The 21,065-nt window shown below is 44.8% G+C and overlaps 1 protein-coding gene across 2 annotated transcripts; it reads right to left on the minus strand.

Moving 5' to 3' along the window:
• Positions 1-281: 281 nt before the first annotated feature.
• Tlr2 (toll-like receptor 2) lies at positions 282-5,924 on the minus strand. 2 transcript variants are annotated; one of them, XM_008761102.4, is made up of 3 exons: positions 5,605-5,924; positions 4,951-5,036; positions 282-2,829 (listed from the first exon to the last, which is right to left on the minus strand). In XM_008761102.4, exons 1-3 carry the CDS (start codon positions 5,642-5,644, stop codon positions 460-462), a joined length of 2,496 nt encoding a protein of 831 aa, XP_008759324.3. In that variant the 5' UTR covers positions 5,645-5,924; the 3' UTR covers positions 282-459.
• Positions 5,925-21,065: the final 15,141 nt, after the last annotated feature.

Genomic DNA, 21,065 nt, shown 5'->3' on the forward strand with positions numbered 1-21,065 from the left:
AAGGTCTGAGGGGATGGTGGGATACAACCCCCTCTCTAGGAATAGCAAGAGATTTGCCTAGATGCCCCAAATATCGTGACTCCTTACTCTTGATATCAGCTGCACGGAGGGATGGCAGGTGAGTAGATTAGGAAATACTTTCTGTGACCCTATGTCACACTGCCTGGGCATTAAATAATAGGCATTAAACCATCTTTCTACATGTACCATTTCCAGATGCTCTAAGTGAACAGGTTATTCAGATAGCAATAATGGAGAAAGATAAAGAAAAACAGAGAAACTGATGTCAAATATTTATATAACAGTATTCAAGATAAAGCTCATAGTTACTAGTTATACTTACCAAATCCTCAGTAGTACAATTCTATGATACTTATATAATTATGTCAGAATAAACTTTGTTACAGTTCCTGTCACAAAGACCTTTAGTTAAGGCAAGACAGAAACAGGGTGGAGAACCTAGGATTTTATTGCAGTTCTCAGATTTGCCCAAAACACTTCCCGCTGGCCTTCATCCAAGGGCCACTCCAGGTATGTCTTAGTGTTCATTATCTTGCGCAGTTTGCAGAAGCGCTGGGGAATGGCTTTCTTCTCAATGGGTTCCAGCAAAACAAGGATGGCCGCGTCATTGTTCTCGTCAAAGAGCCTGAAGTGGGAGAAGTCCAGTTCATACTTGCACCACTCACTGCGTACGAAGTTCTCAGAAAGCACGAACACTGTTTTGTGGCTCTTTTCGATGGAATCAATGATGTTGTCAATGATCCATTTGCCCGGAACAAAGTCCCGCTTGTGGAGACACAGCTTGAAGGGTGGGTCAGAGTTCTCCAGCTGCTGGACCATGAGGTTCTCCACCCAATAGGAATCCTGCTCGCTGTAGGAAACAAAGGCATCATAGCAAAGGTCCCTGCAAGGAGCTTTCTTGGGCTTCCTCTTGGCCCGGAGCCACGCCCACATCATTCTCAGATACCACAGCCCATGGAAATGGTAACACAGGGCGCCTAAGAGCAGGATCAACAGGAGAAGGGCACAGCAGACTCCAGAGACCAGTGCGGCCTGGTGACACTCCAAGACTGAGGGCCGGGCATCCTGAAGCCTCTGGCCATGCAGGCGAGGCGGAGAATCACACAGGTAGCTGTCTGGCCAGTCAACCAGGACATGGACCAGGGCTGGCCTCTCCAGAATGAAGGACAGGAGTTCACAGGAGCAGATGAAATGGTTGTCACCTGCTTCCAGAGTCTCCAGTTTGGGAAAAGAACCAAGCTGGTCTTTAGAGAAAGTACTTATTGCGTTCTCTCTGATCTTCATGACCTGTAACACAGGGAACAATGAAGCTTCTGGGAGTGTCTTCAGTTTATTTCTGGAAATATACAGCTCTTGGAGCCGAGGCAAAAACAAAGAAAATGAATCGAGATTGTTGTTACTAACATCCAACACCTCCAGGGTCTGAGGAATGCATGTCTTGACGGCCTGTATCCCTGTACTGGACAAGTTCAGGAAGCGCATCTTTCCTGGCCACTGACAACTGTCGGGCATAGGCTGAAAACTGTTCTTGCTGATGTCAAGGGCTGTCAGGTTTTTCAGAGTCAGCAAAATCTCAGCAGTTTTTCGTATTGATCTCAAATGATTCTGACTCAAAACCAAGCTTTGTAGAGAAGGCCAGCCACCCTCACAGGCTGAGTTTTTCAAATACTCTTCAACCATCAGATTTTCGCTGAGGTCTAAGAACTCTAATGATTTTAAATGCTGTGAGAAAGAGCAGGGAACCAGAAAGACCTTACTGTTCTCTACTGTGATTCGCTTCACTTTCTCCAGGAGGGAATACACAGTGCTCAGATCATAGAACAAATAGAACTGGGGGATGTGCAGGCTCCGTATTGTTACCGTTTCTACTTTACCTAGCTCCCTCACTACGTCTGACTCTGAGGGGTTGAAATTACCAACCCCATTGAGGGTGCAGTGATCAAACTCCACCTCCATCAGTTCCAAGATGTAACGCAACAGCTTCAGGAGTTCATTAAAACTTTTATCGGTGAGATCTGCATTCCGGAATGCCAGCTTCTTCATTGGCGAATTGATTTCGTCTACAGACAGTTCAGAAAATTGGAACCTAGCCAAGTTAGTATCTCTTAGTTCTAAATATCTCACGGAACTCAGAATATCTGCAAAAATCCCCAGCAGGAAAGCAGACTCGCTCAAGTGCAGGGTCAGGTGATAGATGTCTCTAATTGACTGTAGACTTCGGGACTCATAGTTGCCGAGACTTAATACCTGAATTTCAAGTTCGTTGAGAGAGGTCAGCCCAGCAAAATCTATTCTCCTTATCTCACTGAAAGTGTCAACATTTCCTACCCTAAGGTTTTGTAAATTTGTGAGATTGGAGAACAGTGATGTTTCCCCCAGTGTCCTGTAAGGATTTCCCATTAAGTTTAAGTATTTCAAAGAGGAAAGGGGCCTGAACCAGGAGGAAGATAAACTAGATAGGTGATTATTAGACAAGTCCAAGTGTTCAAGACTGCCCAGAGAATAAAAGGCATCTCCCTCTATTGTGTTGATTCCGCTGGACTCCAATGTCAGAACCCGGAGGTTCACACAGGCTCGCAAGTCACCATGGCCAATGTAGGTGATCTTGTTGAAAGACAGGTCAAGCTTCTTTGTGTTTGCTGTGAGTCCCGAGGGAATAGAGGTGAAAGACCTGGAGCTGCCATCACACACACCAGCAGCATCACATGACAGAGATGCCTGGGCAGAATGGCCTTCCCTTGAGAGGCCTATCACAGCCATCAAGATCCAGAAGAGCCAAAGAGCTTGCAGCATCCTCTGAGATTTGACCTGAAAACAAACGAAGCATGTGTGAGTGTGCCTGAGGGCAGATCATTGTTTTCACTCTTGTGCACAGCCTCTCTCTCTTTCTCTCTCTCTCTCTCTCTCTCTCTCTCTCTCTCTCTCTCTCTCTCCCTCCCCCCCCTCTCTCTCTCTCCCTCTCTCTCTCTCTCTCTCTCCCTCTCTCCCCCAATAGCACTAGCAGATATATGTCTGCTGATGAAGAAACGTAAAAACAGCCATCTGAGAGAGAAACAAACAAACAAACAAACAAAAAAAAAACCCAACAACACAGGACTCAATAAATGTGGGTTGAAAATGACCAGATGAGTGCTTGGGAATGAACAAGCAAGAAGTTAAAGAAAGGAACCAGGCGTGGCTGTATGGCTTTCTAGTCCTGAGCTCCTATCTCTGATACCTCTGGCCATCAAGCATGTCTCTTGCTTGATTCATCACTTGACTCATAACCCCACAGGACTTTACGTCTCTCACTGGGCACAGAAGCAGCCTACTCCCACGCCCACTAACTCTGCCTTGCTCCTACTAGTAGCAGATAGAAGGAACATTTGGAGTCCTAGGCAGAGTGGGGTCATTTTTGCTAAGTTGAGGGAGACATTCAGGCCGCCAGAACCTTCTCATTCTGCAGTGTTAAGTTTGTGGAAAGCTGTGTTCAATCCCAGATTTGGCTACTTAGATGAATGCAAAGGAAATAAGGTAGCTTGCCCCAGTATGATTTCCTAAGAGAATCCAACGCTTCTGTCCCAGGTCATCCTCTGTGCCCTATACCCTGTAGCTGTTCCATGCAGCTACATGTTTCATGGTCATATTTACACAGCGGAGTAACGCAACAATTTTCCAAATACATTTTACACTTCTGTATTGGTTGGGAGGGTCATCCGTGTGCCACTACCCAAATGTGGAAGTCAGAGGACATTTGAGGAAGCCAGTTCTTTCTTTCTACCATGTGGCTTCTGGAAATTGAGCTCAATTAGGCCTGATGGTAAGTGCCACTTTATCGTACGGGCGTGAGTGCATGACTGGCTTGCCCGAATGTATACATGTGCACCATGTGTGCAGTGTCCCCGGAATATGAGATCTCCTATAATCATGTGGGTGGTGGGAACTGAGCCCAGGTCCTCTGGGAGAGCAGCAAGTGCTCCTTACTGCAGACCCGCCTCTCCAGCTCCCACAGCTTTCTTTGGATAAGTGGTTGAGCATTTTCCCTTTTAGTGCACCTAAGGAATCTATCTCTTAGACTCAGCACGTGATGGGCCGTGGACATAGCTTGTCAGTCAGTGCTCTGCTAGTATGTTCGATCCCCAGCACTGAGCGAACCGGGCACAGTGGTGAAGCCCTCTGTCTCCAGCACTGGGCAGGTGGAGGCAGGAAGTGCAGTAGTTCAGAGACATCCACAACCCCATGATGTGTTTCAGTCTTAGCCCGTGAGGCATGAGATCATCTCAAAAAGATAAGCCAGCTGATGGTTTGTAGGTCGTAGGTGTTAATTCTTTTCTGATGCTATTAACTTGAACATTTAAGTGAAGTACCTTTTATTCCGTATGATTGATATTTGGAGACTTCTAATCCTTGCATTATGAACTTTCCCTTTTAAGTGTTCTCTCTTAACTTCACTCCTTTAAACTTGAGGGTGATTTTTCACTGAGCACTTATCTAGTTAATTTATGTATAAATTTAGAAGTACAAAAACAAAAACCTGATAGCTTAGAAATTTCCAAAACATACTGTCAATGTCTGGCAGGTTTTGTACCCACTGATTAAACGTTTAAAGTGCAAGTGTTCTTTGCTTGGAAAAGAAAGAAACTTCAAATATGGTGAAATAAGGTATTTTCCAAATAGTCACAGTGTTCACTATTTCCCTTTTGAGGGGAAGAGGGTCTCTCCGTCTAAGTCCAGCCACCTCGACTATTTGCTCTTTGCTGAAGAACTTTCTGTCAGATCAAGACCATCCCAGGCAAGCTGTTTTACACCCAAAATAATGTCCTTTTTTTTTTAAACCAGAAAAGCCTTTTCCTGACATCTAAGATGTAAACACAGGGTTCTCGTTTATGGAACTGAAGAAGTCGAAAGGGCAACCTCGGAGGAAGGTCCTTATGAAAAGACTCCACTCACTCTTTGCAGTTTCCATAAGGCGGTTTCTGACCAGAGATGCAATTCCGATGCTCCAGAGATAAATGAAAAGCAGAGAAGTGAAGCCCCTACACTCAGAAACAAGATCCTGGTCAGAAGGAAGCAGTCTGCACCTCCTCGAATGACATCTTTTCCACTGCTGTCCAAACATCACCATTCGAAACTATGATTGCAGACACACCCCCTGCAAGTGACCGCCTGCCCTGAGACTGGGGACCACAGGGGTGGGCTGGAGGTTAATTAGGACGGCGCCACTGTCACCCTGAGCGCCCCAAGGTTGAGGGGCACTACGGATGTTCCCCTCTGTGACCCTGGGGCCAGAAAGCCTGTAAAGGTGCCGGTCACACAGCGACGGGCTCCGGGACAGTGGCTGCAGCTCTGCGGTGCCCCTAACCTCTCTGGCTGTCCCTCTTCCTGCAGGGATCACAGCTGGAAACTTCTGGCCCCAAAGCTTAGACTGGGACTGCAGCTAGAAACACTGGTCTTCAAAGCTGAGCCGCCCGGCTCCGGGCGCAGGTGCTTCTTGTTGGGAACCAGGTCCCCGCCAACGCAGAGGCACAGCGACCGCCCCGTCGCTCCGACCCTGCCCAGGGAGGGGTGCAGCGACTCAGCAGCGGGAACGAACCACCCACCTACCTGGAGACCTCCAGCCGCTGCTCCTGAGTCCTCTGGCCATCTGGGCACCAGCCCTTGAAGATCGGGAAGTGCGGGAAGGGGACGTCCCCAGGCCAGGGACGAAACTTCCCGGTCGCTAGCACCACCTCTGGTGCGACAAGCGCCGCCCACAGGGGTCTGCGAAGGGAGCCAAGCATGGCACCAGAGCCGGCAGAGGCTTCAGGGCAGACAAAACAGAACTGAGAGTCCAGAGGCTCCGTATGGGAATTCCCCCAAGGGCCTGAGACCAGGCTATTAAAGAGAAAGTTAAGTTGAGCTTCCAGCCTGCCTTTAGCTGAGTTGAGCATCCTGCTGCAAGGGTTCTGGAAGGAAGAGGATATTCTAAAGAGACAGACACATTCTCTCTTTGGTTATTGGAATGCTCCCGGTGCCAATCACAGGGAGTTTTTTGTTTTTGTTTTTGTTTTTAATCAGATCACCATGAGGAAAAGACCGGAAGCCTGGATGATGGGCAAATGACTAGGGGATATCACATCTTGACCAAACTGTCTATTTATTGTTACTTCTTGAATTATCTAAATCTAAACCCGTGGTAACGGGATGTTGAACTTAGGATGCGGGCATCGTACACCCCCATTATTTGTCTTCCTGGTATGGTTACACTGAACAGATATTTTTTTCTGCTGTCTACTGTTAATCATTTAAATAGCTTATTGAGGCCCGATAGGAGAGGCTAGCTAGTCAGGGCTGCCAAGACCCAGGTTTTAATCCTAACTACTCCAATCATAAAATCTCACTTCTCCCTCAAACACATCTTTTGAACTCTTTTGCTTTCTCTCCATCCTCGGAAGCTGCAACTTGGGCCCAGGAATATTGTCTCTTTCTCCTTCTTTTCAACACTTTGCCACCCCGCCCTGATGTCTCTGGCACCCGTTTCTGCTCAACATCTGTTAAAAGAGTCTACCAGCCTCGATCCAGACTCGAACGGCAGCATTTTGCTCAGGATATGAATGGATCAGGATGGCACAGATTTCTTTCTCTTTCCTTGGCTCCCAGAATGGTCCCCTGAGCAGCAGCCAAACCTTGCATCCACGGGGAAGATTCGGGGCTCTCACTTCTATCTATGGCTTTGAAGCTAAGTACTTCCCTTTCTCTATCCCATAGCGGCATCTCAAAGTGATCAAGACAACAGTGGTAGATTGGTTTGCTTCTTGACGGAGATGTGGGTCCACGGGGCAGTTATAAGGGGAAAACCCCCTGCTTTAAAACAAGTTAATAATCTACCCTCTGTGCCTGTGATCCAACGTGACCTCTGCAAAGTGAGACTGAAGGCAGAGCAAGCATCCCTACCCCCATTTTCACAAGAAAATATCCTGTACGTCAGAAATAGCAGCTGAGATTTGAATCCAGAATTGTTTCCCTTTAAACCCAGGGTTCTCTTTCCCCTTAGCTCCACATCCCTTATAAGATCTGGAGTAGCAGTTCTCAACCTTTCTAACCCTGCAACCCTTCAGTATAGTTCTTCTTGTTGTGCTGACCCCAACCATAAGATTATTTTTGTTGGTACTTTATAACTGTAATTTTGCTACTGTTATGAATCGTAATGTAAATATCATATTATATGCAAACACCATGGGGATCTCGAACCACGGGTTGAGAACCACTGCCCTATAGAGAAGTTCTCTCTCTCTCTCTCTCTCTCTCTCTCTCTCTCTCCCTCTCCCTCTCCCTCTCCCTCTCCCTCTCCCTCTCCCTCTCCCTCTCCCTCTCCCTCTCCCTCTTCCTCTCCCTCTCTCTTTCTGGAAGTTACATCCCTAAACCTGCAAGCCCGCTGAAACAAACTGAAAACAAGAGAAAAGCAAATTTCTTCTCATACACATGTCCCCGGAGGACACACAAGGCAATAAGACTCAAAGAAGGGCCAACGTGTTGGTGCTTCAAAAACCTCTTCAGGAACAAAAGTTTGCTGTTCCAGGGGATTTGCTTCTAGAGAAGAAACTGCAGCCACAGACTACTGGGCTCCAGCATGGTTTGGCTTTTCAATCCTTCCCTCTGAGATTAGCCTTCGAAAGAGCCAGAGGCAGTAATGTTCCTCTTCAGTGGGTGGAGGTGCTGTGCAGATAAGAAAACTCAGACACAGCCCCTGCTGCATTTGCTGCAACAGAAGCTGTGAGTTTGGATTCCAAAGTGACTTCTTGTGGAGGATCAGCTTCGAAACTCAGTGAAACTAGATCAATATGCACCAGTACCAACTTGAGAGTGAACTTCTGTGCCCTGCAAAGTCTGGTTCTGTAGGTTCACCATGTGATGATACAGCCTGGGAGGCTCAGGCTCTACCACAGCTGCCTTCCTCCCTCCACATTTCTCAAACTCAGCTCTTTCCCTAACACTGGGAGCTGCTCTTCTCTGCACTGACTTCTCAAACTGGCCTGCCTAGGTTAACTGAGTTTATTGCCTTGTCATCCTAAAAGCAAGACTGAGCAAAAGCCACTGATTTCTGCCTGGTGTGGGGACTCACCTGTAACCCCAAGATTTGGGAGGCCAAGGAAGAGGATTTCATGGTGTAATTAGGCCAGCCTGAGCTACATGAGGTGCTGTCTCAAAAAACAAACAAACAAAGCCATTTATTCAGCCACAAATTCCTACCAGCACTCCAGTAGTTGGAGTGGCAATTTTCACTTTGTAAATTTGGAAGGCTTTCAAAACTTTGGTGATTAAAACTATTTTGTATGTTCGCCCAAATGACAGGTCCACATGTGCTTCAGGCTTCTGGGTTCCTCTCTGGCATTCAGAAGCATCTGTCTTTTAACAGAGACACAGATCCTATAGAATCTAGTCGGACCTCAGTTGTTTTGCTTTAATTGGAGTTCTGGTGTTGGGGACTGAACCAGGACCTCCCGCATGCTAAACACATACATGCTCTGCCACAGTTAAGACCCCAACCGCAATAGTTTTGTTTTCCTTTTTTAGGGTACTTATATTCCAGGAATATAAAGTTTAGGGAAGTAGAGAAATATAGAGAAAGATCGAAGGAATAAAAGGAGAAAGAGAGAGAAAGATTCAAAGTGGATGGAGAGGGAGAAGGATGGAGAGAGGTAGGAAGGGAGGGTGGGAGGGAAAGATGTTGATTTTTCTGATACTATAAGGGCTAATCCATAGATGATGAGTGAGGTGGACTTCTTTAAGTTGGAACTAAACACAGAAAATTCCCAAAAACAAGATAAATAGTTTTCATTCCTTGTATGAATTCTTTTAGGAAGAAGAAAAAAAGGAGGCACTTGCTGATGCACACACTTCTGCGGATCGTGACTGGATGGAAATGCCCAGGGCATGGGGTTTGCTCATCTGTGAGGAAATACAGTAACCTCAAGATGGCATGGCATCCACCCAGCACTCCTTGAGTCATGCATTTCCTCCTCCTTTCAGAGCTTAACTGGGTACTGATGAATAAGTGTAGACACCGGAAACAGCTGTTGACAGACACACAGGCACACAAGGGAGAGGAGCTGAACAGTGGTCTCTCACCTAACAGACTGACTAGATGGTGACCCAGCAGCTGCCCCCTTCCAAGAGGACTCAGAAAAAGTGCACCAATTGGTATCAGTACGTGTCATAACACCAAGCAGAAAAATTTGAAAAGAAGGCAAGATGGAAAGATGAGCCATTTGGAAAACCAGATGCATGACCTAAGTGACTACTGTCTTGCTTGGTTTAGTTCCTAATTATTAAATGTAACTGGAGACCAGGGCATGCCAGTCAGAGCCTCAGACAAGATCATCACCAGCTTCTTGGCCAGTATTATTGAGCAAATAAGAAGGAATTCCCCAAGTTATGTAAATGTAATAGTTAACTACATGTGTGTCTCTCAAGTCTAAGAAGTTGTGTTCTCTGTGCAATTTATAGACAGTTGTATTTGACCCAAAAATGTTTCTAGAAGATTTATAAGTAGCATTTGCATATTTTATGTTTCAGGACCCATGGGCATGGGTGTTTGTTTGTTTGTTTGTTTGTTTCTGTGCTAAATCAGGACCCCATGCACACACTAGACAAACACTACCATTCAGCTACATATTTGTTCTACATATTTGATTTTAACGTATTTATTGTTTTATAATTTCATATACATATATGCAATATTCTTTGGGATTTTTACAAGTATTTGTCACATCTAAGGGAATTTTGCCTAATTGGAGTAAAAGTCAGATTTATAACTCCAATTTAAAATGTATACAAATCTGTAGGGTCCACACCTCTAGATACAACTAACTGCAAATTAAAAATACATATTATTTTTTACATACAGAGGATTCCAAAGAGCAAAACTTGAATTGCCACATGCCAAACACTGTACATGAAATGCCAAATGTACAGGAATGAAGGGTTGTGTGGGCACACTCTGCAGTAGTCTGCCACTGCTTCAGAAATCCTGAATCTCCTGCAATGCTTCCTCTCAACCCTTGTGGGACCAGAATGGCCCGGGATTAAAAAGGAAGTGTCAAGGAGAGCTGCAACCCCTGATACCTCAGATGAGGACAGCAGGAGTTGGCTCCCTCTCCTCTCCCAACCTGGCACTTTAAGGACAGTTGCCCTACCATCAACCCTAGTACAGCTATCAAGCCTCACTCCTTGTTTGAGCTTATATGGTTTGCACACACATGGGCATGCGCACGCGCGCGTGCACGCGCGCGCACACACACACACACACACACACACACACACACACACTCAATATACCCATCCACGCCCACTGAGCTTCCCTCCCTCCAGTGGACAGGGCAGCAAGCCCTCAGAACATTTGTTTTAGTTCTCATACATGTACTGTCAGCCTTCCACATCCTTGGATTCTATTTCCACTAATTCAACCTACCTTGCATTAAAAAAGAATTTTAAAAAATACTGTGTCCACACTGAGCGGGGGGAACAGACCTCTTCCTTGTCTTTATTCCCTAGAGTGTAGAAGTCATCACACTATGTCTACATTGCACTCCGTATTGTGAGTGATCTAGAGGTGATCTGAAGCATTCAGGAGAACACACATGGTTTCTGTGTGTGTACCAAGCAGCTTTAGATAAGGAGTCCCAGAACTGATCTCTTGTGGACTATGAGAGACAATTATATTTCACTATACTTCATGATTCTTCTCAGTTTTTAGAAGCATATGGCAAAATATGTATATTCTTTCTTTAAAATTTTACAAGAAATTAAAATTGACTATATATAATTTTATAAGAACTCAGAAAAAGTTTCATTCAAATAATATAACTGAAATACATTTAAAGAGTATGTCACATAGTACATATATAAATGAGCTTAAGTGGAATACTACTCAGCTATTAAAAACAATGACTTCGGAGGCAGGAAGGGGGTGGTTGGGGAGGGGGAACACTCTTATAGAAGAAGAGGGTGATGGGATAGGGGGCTTATGGACAGGAAACCTGGAAAGGGAATAACATTTGAAATGTAAATAAAAGTATCCAATAAAAAAAGAGGAGGAAGAGATAAAATAATAATGTCTGATATTTTATGCAATTATTAAACTTTGTGCCCTCAAAAACAAAAATGACCGCATGAAATTCTTAGGCAAATGAATGGAACTAGAAAATATCATCCTGGGGCTGGGGATTTAGCTCAGTGGTAGAGCGCTTACCTAGGAAGCGCAAGGCCCTGGGTTCGGTCCCCAGCTCCGGAAAAAAGAACCAAAAAAAAAAAAAAAGAAAGAAAATATCATCCTGAGTGAGGTAACCCAGTCACAAAAGAACACACATGATATGCACTCACTGATAAGTGGATATTAGCCCAAAAGCTCGGAATACCCTAGATATAATTCGCAGACCACATGAAGCTCAAGAAAAAGGAAAACCAAAGTGTGGATGTTTCAGTCCTTATTAGAAGGGGGAACAAAATACTCACAGGAGGAAATATGGAGACAAAATATGGAGCAGAGACTGAAGGAAAGGCCATCCAGAGACTGCCCCACCTACTTCCCATATACAGTCACCAAACCCAGACACTATTGTGGATGCCAAGAAGTACATGCTGACAGGGCCTGAGTCTCAGGAAACAGGAGTCTCCTGAGAGGCTCAGTCAGAGCCTGACAAATACAGAGATGAATGTTCGCAGTCAGCCATTGGACTGAGCACAGGAACCTCAATGGAGGAGTTGGGGAAGGACTAAAGGATCTGAAGGGATATACAACCCCATAGGAAGGACAACAGTATCAACCAACCAGATAGCTTAGCCTCCCAGGGACTAAACCACCAACCAAGGAGTACACATGGAGCAACCCATGGCTCCAGCCGCATATATAGCAGAGGATGGCCTTGTCTGGCATCAATAGGAAAAGAGGCCCTTGGTCCTGTTAAGGCTCAATTCCCCAGTGTAGGGGAAAGCCAGGGCAGGGAGAGGGAGTGGGTGGGTGGGTGGGTGTGTGGGGAAGCACCCTCATAGAAGCGGGAGAGGGGTTTGGGAGGGGGGTTTCCGGAGGGGAAACTGGGAAAGTAGGTAACGTTTGAAATGTAAATAAATAAAATATCTAATTAAAAAATAAATGAAATTTAAGGTCTTCATTGTAAGACTAGTTGTTACAAGCACTCAGGAGGCAGAGGCAGGAGGATTTCAAGCTGTAGGTTGCAGGGAACCATGGAGTTGGCCTGACCTAGATGCCTTGAGAAATAAGCATCATAGGTTTTTCAGGTTAGAGTCTATGACTCCTTGGTCACAAGAGACCTTCTAGCTCCTGAGAGACTGATGTGCTCCCTCAGACTGTGAAGCATGCAGACTGCTTTGTGTTTCCCTCTCTGTCCCCTCAGAAGTCAAGGATGCACGGAAGCTCGGCAGGACAACTGGCCTCGTGCAACTGGCAAAGTTTGCAAATGTCATTGCAACTGTATTGATTCCAGTTGCCACTGTATTCTGTTTCAGAGAAGGGGATAAGATGTCTGGTGGCCCTCGATAAACTGGCATAGTCTCAGTCTTGCTGTGGCCCCACCGACCTGCCTGAGTTAATTCCAGTGGCCGTGTGGGGTGTCCTTGACCCAGTAAGTAGTTGTGGGTGATTACAGGAGGTGGCCCTAGGACACACAGAAGGATCTGTCTCAAAGAAGCAAGCAAACAACAGCTCCTTCCGCTGTTTATGAGTAGGAATAAACATCAGTCACAGTCTCTCAAAATGCTGCTGGAGTTTTGGGACGAGTCTAAATTTGTAATTAAAACTGAAAAGCTTAAGGGAAAACAATTTCCTAACTGTATGACTTTAGAAATTGCAATATTAACTGGTAAACGAAGTCAAAGCAAGGTCCTGAGTTCTCTCTTCTGCAGAGAAAAATGTCCAAAGACTTTGGAAGAGTGGCAGAGACAAGATTAAGTGTGGGTCCTTAAAGTGCTTCCACCAAATCTTTCTTTCCTTTCTCCTCACACTAACCAACTAACCACTGTCCTTTCTTCTCCCTGGGAGCCCCATACAGACTGGTGTGGACCAGTCAGGGTCAGTTCTAACTGTCTAATCTGGTGTGTCCCTTGCTGTCCTGAGCAGCAACCGCATATAGTATCCCTCCCCAGCAGTTCCAGACCACGTGGGTAACTAAGAGGATTTGTATTACGTCAGCTTGTCTGGTGAGGGTAACTCTCTCTATATATAGGCTTCATGACATTCTACACAAAGTATCTCCCTCACCAGATATTTCCACCTCAATCAGGTGTGAGAAAAAACAGTTCCTCTGAGGCCTGGCCTCCTGTCACCTGCCCCACTGTCCTGTGCCTTTTGTTCCTCCTAGACTTGAGTACTGTTGGAGTTCCCGTGTCCCTGAGCTCTCCTAAGCCTGGGTAGTTTCTCCAAAGGGCTCTTGGCCTCTACATCTGTAGCTGGTTTCCTCGGGATGGGGAACAAACAGGAATTCTTCATCCCAATACAGCAGGAAGCAATAATAAAAAGACTGTTGTCCCAAGTTGGGGTGGGTGGTCCGGTTATTTTGTAAATAATATATTGTCATTTTAGGGGATAACTAACAAATAATTATGGTCTTGAACAGGGAGGAAACAAAATAGGAAACTTAGACTCGGGGATTTCTATCTTTTCTTCTTTCTATTCATCCTTCTTTGTTAGGTAAAGGGCAGGGGGTTGAGAAGAAAAAGGAGGCTATAGTAATATCCTAAAGCAGACGACTAGGCATAGGTTACTCAGTTGATTCTTAAACAAAAGCATTTCATGACCATAATCCAATACTGATAGAGATCTTTATATTTTGATGCAGAATTGAGGTTATGTTTTGTTACACTGGTACAGAATTTTGTACATTGATAGAGGTTTAAAGTTTTCATTTGTATAAATCAATGTATATCGTTACAAAGTTTGAGATTAACTCGTTGATGGGTATTGTGCCTATTCAAGGTTTAATCTCAGTCCTGTAAATAGTTGCTATTACAAACTGTCTTGGATAACTAAAATAGGCAAGTCAATAATCAATCAATCAAGCTCATAGTCATGTTAGATATCAGTCTGTATTATCACAGACATATGCATCCTGGGTGGTACAGATAATAGGTAGCTGGAGACAGGCAATGTTTGCTTGTTCAAATAGGCTATAAATAGATTGACGGTCTTCAAAAGCATCAGCGGTCCACAATTAAGCTTAAGGTGTTTAGCATTTAGGATGTTCTAGGTTTGAAAAGTGTTTTTAGGATGGTAATACAAATTAAAATAAAAAATAATTTAAATACTAAATTCTAAACCCACCAAGATAGGATAGATAGAAAACTTTACCTAAGCTGCCAATATAAACAGACTGGACATTATAAATGTGTATCAAACCTTACGGTTTTCACAATTGTTATAATTGTATTTGATTTCTATCTGAGAGAAAAGGAGCCTTTTTAATTGGACAAATAGAAGGAATGTAGTGGGTTGCTCTGATGCTGCTTGTATTGTCCTGCCCAGTGCTGACCCCTAAAGCCTGGTTGTCCCCAGAGATGAGAGAATCCACATGTAGACCCAAGTGATGCTACACCTTGCCCTCCAAGTTATTCCTGATTAGTGAACAAAGATACCTACAGCCTATAGCTGGGCAGAACTGAGGTAGGCGGGGCTTGGGTTTCCCGGGCTTCTGGTCCAAGGGGAACCACAAGGGGGAGAGGAGAGGAAGGTGGAGAGAGAGGAGAAGATGCCATCCATGGGGTAAGAATCTTAAAATGATGGCCAAGAGAGCTGACCAATTGGAGTTCACAGCGGACGGAACCAGATGGAGCGTGGTAAGTAATAGCTCAGTTATCAATAGGAAAGGAGACTCTAACAGCATAGAAGGCAGATATCTGCCCCGCTTTAGTGCGGATAAAGGCTTAATGTAAATTAAAGGTCGCATGGCTTTTATCTGAGAATTGAATAATCAAAGGCGGGGTAGAAGATTAAATATATTCCACAACACACGTCCCTTCCACTTCACCCTGTCAGCTGCCTGGGGCCTGATCAGTACTCACAGTGGTCCATCCTTCAAAATGACCCACTCAGTCCACTTGCTTCTTGGTCAGAACACCTGCTACCTGTCCCTCCAAACGCCGAAGAGCAGACACAGCAATGGACTCAACATTTTATCCAGAAGCCTGGAAATCGTAAGGAGAACCTCTCTTCTCTCTAGCCAGCAGGTTTATAAGGAGGGAAGAAAGGCAGTCAGCCATTCGAGGCCATGTCTTGGCCCTCTGTTTAGATGGTCAGTCACATTCCTGAGATGTGTGATGGCTGTGCCTCTCTCATTATCACTCCCGTCCTCTTCATCATCATCTCTGTGGGCATCTGGGATCAGGAGCCTCTTGAATACTCAGGAGGCTTAGTTTCCACGGGTGTCAGCCCCACTTTATTCCAGGGACCGCCTGAGTTAGAGAGCTGACTTGGTGCTCCATTAGCAAGCCATTAACAGAGTGCACACACTAAGCTATTGACAGCATACCTTGCAGGTTCTTTTCTACGATGTGGAGGGCAATATGCCCCTATCGTGTGGAATCTAATGTGTCTGTCCATGGCCCCATCTGTCACTCACCACTGTTAGGAGTAACTCTCTGGAGATCTGTTTCATACAGAGGATGGCTTCTGTGCACCTTTCTGACACAGCCTCTTAGCGTACAGATATCTCAGCACAGGCTTGTACACAATAGGGTTCATACCACATGCAGCAACAATAGTTACACAGAAAGGAAATAAAAAGTAAAAGATATCAGAAAATCTTCCCTGAGCCGATAAGACTCAGAAGTTAAAAGGTAGGAAAAAGACATACTGAAATGGAAAAAATCATCCCTCTTCTTCCACTGTCTTTAATATTTATGTTATTGTCTATGTGCATGTGTGTATATGTGTGTCTGTGCCTTTGTACACAGATGCACAGGTAAGTGCAGTGCATCAGAGGGTGTCAGACCCCAGCACTGGAGTTAAAAGAAAGTTGTGAGCTACCCAGTCCGGGTGCTAGGAACCAACTTCTGGCCCTCTGCAACAACAACCACAAATGTTAATCACTGAGCCACCTCTCCAGCCCGCAGATCTGTCTGCCTTTAGTTAGAGACACTTTTCACCAGCTTATGCAACTTGCTCCTCAGTCAATTGGGCATTGTTTTCATGAGAAACAAGTCCCTTCAGATGGTTTACAACTGTGGCTATGGATTAGTGCCACCAGTCTATTGTGAGGCTGTTTTCTAGGAACACTTCCCTGCCTTGTCCCCAGGGCTGTTTGTAGGAACCAGCCCAGCAGAGGAGGGCCTATGCACATGGCATGGAGACAGTATTGCTACATACAGGCCATGTTGTTTTGGTCTGCCAGCTTGAAACAATTTTTACTTTAAAACATTACATTTATTTACCTTTGTGTGTATGAAGAGGTGCATTTGTACATGCACACATGTATGCATGGGCATCCCATAACACACCTGGGGAGGTCAAAGGACAAGTTGTAAGAATCCGCTGCTCTTTCTACCGTGTGGATCTCGGGGATTGAACTCAAGCCTTTGTTGGTGGAGCCAATTCACCTGACCCAAACTGAGTAACTTTTAACACCTGCGAACAACAACGCATTCTTTAGCAGGAGAAATACTTGGGCATTGGAAGGTGAACATTCCCTCACTTTTCCAGTCACAATCCAGTTACAGGTATTATAGGCCATCAGTTTATCAATACTTCCAAAATCAAGTACACTTCCATGGGCCCTCGAGGGGTATGGAAACACTTGTGCAATGTGACATGAATGTGTGCTTAGAATACACCCCTCCCCCATATGGCAAAAATCAAAGCACTTGTTTTTTGCCAAGTACACCAGTATGTTTTCTTCTCATCTGAATAATGTGTCCTTGGAGGAGCAGGAACACACCCCACTGACAGATGCACATGTTGTCTTAGTTGTAGTTTGCCTGCAAGGTGGCCCTGAAAGTTTTAACAACCTGAATCTCTTCTGAGAAGACTCCTCTGGCTGCATCAGGATTTCAGCAATGCCTTCCCCATAGCATGGGATTCCTGGGGGGTTTAATTTTTTGAGGTTTGTTGTTTCTATAGTCTGGTTGTGGGGAGACTAGGCAGTTTGATCACTGCCTGATCATTGCAGCGGGAGGGGTGACACAGTGTATCTCTGTAAGCACCCCATCTCCAGCAAGAGTGATTATAGATAGTCCCTGACTTTTAGACTTCACTGGTGAAGGAAATACGCTTATGCCCCAAACGAATACAATAAAGAGAATTCTGGCAAGAGTCAATGTCAGAAAAGATCTGAACAGACATGAGAAGGGATTCACTGGACTTGAAGAAAAGCCTTGCTGTACTTGATTTGGGATAGAGACTTGCAGGTACATGCCAGCATGTCCAGGGTGACTTCATTTCCACTCCGACTTTTCCCTTTGTTACTGAACGGTTTGCTCTGCAGACATTACTAAGTAACCATTGCTAAGAATTAATTGTTGGTTTAGTCTTGACTGTTCCTTATGAAAGGAATGAAATATGTTCTAATTTATCTCATTTATTTCCATGTTGGTAGTCAGTAGACAGATTGAAGGAGCCAGGACCAGCGCCCTGGTTTTCCATCAAATTCAAGGAACAAGAATGGCTCTTGGGCCACAGCCAGCTGGTACCCATTCCATGTTTAATTCTGCCTGTCCTTCTGGGGGTGATTTTCAAACATCTCAAGAAAGAAAGACTACTGCATAGTTTCTGTAGAGGCGAGTTTAGCTACGCCATTTTGGTTCCTGGCAGGTTGCGCTCCCAGCCACCGGTCAGGGCCCTCTGGATTCTCGAATGAAAGACAGACAGACAGACAGACAGACAGACAGACACACACACACACACACACACACACACACACACACACACACACACACACACACACACCAGTTAGTTTTAAATGCCTTGAGCAGCTCAAAGGCTGAGCAGCTCTAATCCTTCCTGCATATACTAGCAAACATCCCCTCCAGTACTTCTGACTTAACATCTTTTAAAATCTATATTTCATCTCTGCTACCCCAAACACAATTAGGGAAGTGGCCCTTGTGGTCACTTTCCCTGGTTTCCACATGTCTCACAGGTCTGGTCTTCTCAGTCTTGGAGATCTCTCCTTCCTACTCTCCCCCAAGTTCCTAGTTAGTGCAAATCTCCGGGTCCCGCCTCTGGCTCTCTGCCCAGCCATTGGCTGTATGGCAATTCTTTACTGCCAATCAAATTCAGCAGGGGGCCGAGCCCCTCAGCATCCGTGAATGAAGCCTTTAGGAGTCAAGTTGAATTGAGACAGCATTAGAACCAATCCCTAACAAGTTTCTTTAGTTAGATGCTTCGTTTCTCAAAGTGTCAACAGAGAAGAATCACAAAGGTTTCCAAAGAGAAAGAATCTAGCAATGAACCACAAGGAATATTTAAAAGAAGCTAGTTTGTAAAACAAGTACTTGGTTAGAGGGATTTTTTTCAAGAGTTTGATAGTAAACTGCTTAGAAAAGGACCAAAAGTGTGGATGAGGAACGGCTTAGAAGCAAGGTTAGGATTTTACAGAAAGTTTAGCAATCAGCAAAACAAATTAGTTACCTTTGCTCAAAAATGGTAATTACAGTAGAATGAGGGAAACATGAACTCAGTCTGGAGATTAGCATCGCAAACAGTTCTAGTTTGGAGGACCCCAGCTTGGCAAAATACCCTATATTCTTGGAGGCTTATATATGTGAGGAACATAAGTGTATTGACATGCAATGGATCCAGCAGCAAAGAGTTAGCACACACCTATAAAGAGTTCGTGTGTGTGTGTGTGTGTGTGTGTGTGTGTCTGTGTGTGTGTCTGTGTGTGTGTCTGTGTGTGTGTCTGTGTCTGTGTCGGTAGCCATGATTGCCTACGTAAGACCCATACAAGGTTGGAACCATTAACGTTCCTCCATGGAAGGAGGCAGAGCCCACAAGGGAGCTCCTGTAAGAGAGCCCCTGTGCATCCTTTATGATTTGCGGGCTGTTAAAGAATGTCAGGGTACGTGAGTCTCACTTTTCTGAAGATCCATGCAGTTAATGATTTCAGGAACAGGGAACATTTTCTTCAGTGGCTGCTGGAAAGTTGCATCTGCCTCTCATCGGAGCTGCAGTAAGAAAGCCTAACTAAGTTCACTGGGGAACAACATCAAAGGCATGATGTTGAGGGAGCCTAGCTGGGAAGAAGAAGAGATCAGTGAGAGTAGAAGGGGACAAGAGAGAGCACTGGAGTGACTATGATACGTTCTATACATTTGAAAATGCCCCCAACGAAACCCATTATTATATATAATTAATACATCTTCATCTAAAGTATTTAAAAACTCAGTTCCTTTCCCAAGAGATAAAGGCCAATAAAATCAGCAAGTATTTTAATGAAATACAAAAATCATTTAACACTAGACTGTTTTAAATTTTCCTAAAAGTAGATTGATATTTAAGAACATCGAATTGTTTTGCAAGCAAAGCCTAAAAACCTTACCCACAATATTGTGGCTATTATCAACAAAATCATACATGAACCCTTATAGGATTTGTTTTATAAGCCTCATATAAATTTGTATTTACACTTCCGATAAATTACAAAAGTCATTTACAGTGTGTATCTATATGTATCACTGAAGTAGCCACACAGTTGCTAGTCTGTTGTTCACGGCAGTTCCATGGGCAGACTGAATTTTGTCCCAGATTGTTTGAGAGACAACGTGACATATAAAAAAACAGTAGCATTAATTCAGAGGTGTAGAAATTTACATCTCAGACCTTCCTTTGGTGAAATCACATCACAAGACGAGGTTTGTCCTGTAGACATAAGTTAATATCTTTCCTTATAATTTCCATCCTTGGCCAAACCACAATTCTGAGGTCCATTTAATGGCCAGTTCCCTCCAGAAGCCAGTACATAGCTGTGATATGCTAGGACACCATTTTCTTCTCTTTCATGGGGCCATAACCACAGTCAGAACAGTTCTCCAGAACGCACTCCCAGAGGCTGGCAACAGGAATGAAGGCTGTGCCACCATTTAGCCCTCTGAAACAAAGCAGACAGGACTGGACAGAAAGGATCCGAGAGACTAAGCAGGCTTTACCCCAGGGAGGATGTGGGAGGAAAGCTTCCCAGATGGGGAAAGAAACCACCAGAAGCACTTTCAGGCCAGAGGCCAGATGGAGCTAATGTCCAGGAACAAACCCAAAAAGTACATTGGTTGAATTGGCTAAGTGAAACCATGAGAGAGGGCCTGGAGGTGCAAAAGTGAGGGTCTCAGGTAAAATCCTGGGCTGCCACTGGGATTCCTCACTGTGATGGTTTGCATTTGCTTGGCCCAGGGAGTGGCATTATTAGAAGGTGTGGCCTTGTCAGAGGAAGTGTGTCACTGTGGGGGTGGGCTTGGAGACCCTCCTCCTAGCTGCCTGAGGATGCTCAGTCTATTTCTGGCTTCCTTGGGGCGAAGATGTAGAACTCAACTCCTCCTGCACCATGCCTGCCTGGATACTACCATGCTCCCGCCTTGATGATAATGGACTGACCCTTTGAACCTGTAAGCCAGTCCCAATTAAATGCTGTCCTTTATAAAACTTGCATTGGTCATGGTGTCTGTTCACAGCAATAAACCCTAACATCCTCACTAACTCTGCCACTGACTGGAGAGTTCCCCAGCCAGTCCAGTGGTGTCACCAATAGATGACCTAACTTCAGAGCTCATGCTGCCTGCCTCTACAAACACTGTTGAGCAGAGACATGAACATTTGAGTTATGCTTTTTTTCAAAGAGCTAGCAGAAGGCAGCAGGTTAACACTTCAGAAAACAAAGCCCTTACAACCCACCTCCAGCCAACAGGCTCTTCGGCAATAGTTCTCAACCTTCCTGATGCTGCGACCCTTTAATACGGTACCTTATGTTGTGGTGACTCCTAACCAAAACATGATTTCTGTTGCAACTTCATAACTGTAAACTTGCAATGTTTTTCTATGAATTTTTCATGAATTATAATGTAAGTATTTTTGGAAATGTCTGCCAGTTGCT

Source organism: Rattus norvegicus, chromosome 2 (assembly GCF_036323735.1).
Source record: "Rattus norvegicus strain BN/NHsdMcwi chromosome 2, GRCr8, whole genome shotgun sequence".
Taxonomy (NCBI): domain Eukaryota; kingdom Metazoa; phylum Chordata; class Mammalia; order Rodentia; family Muridae; genus Rattus; species Rattus norvegicus.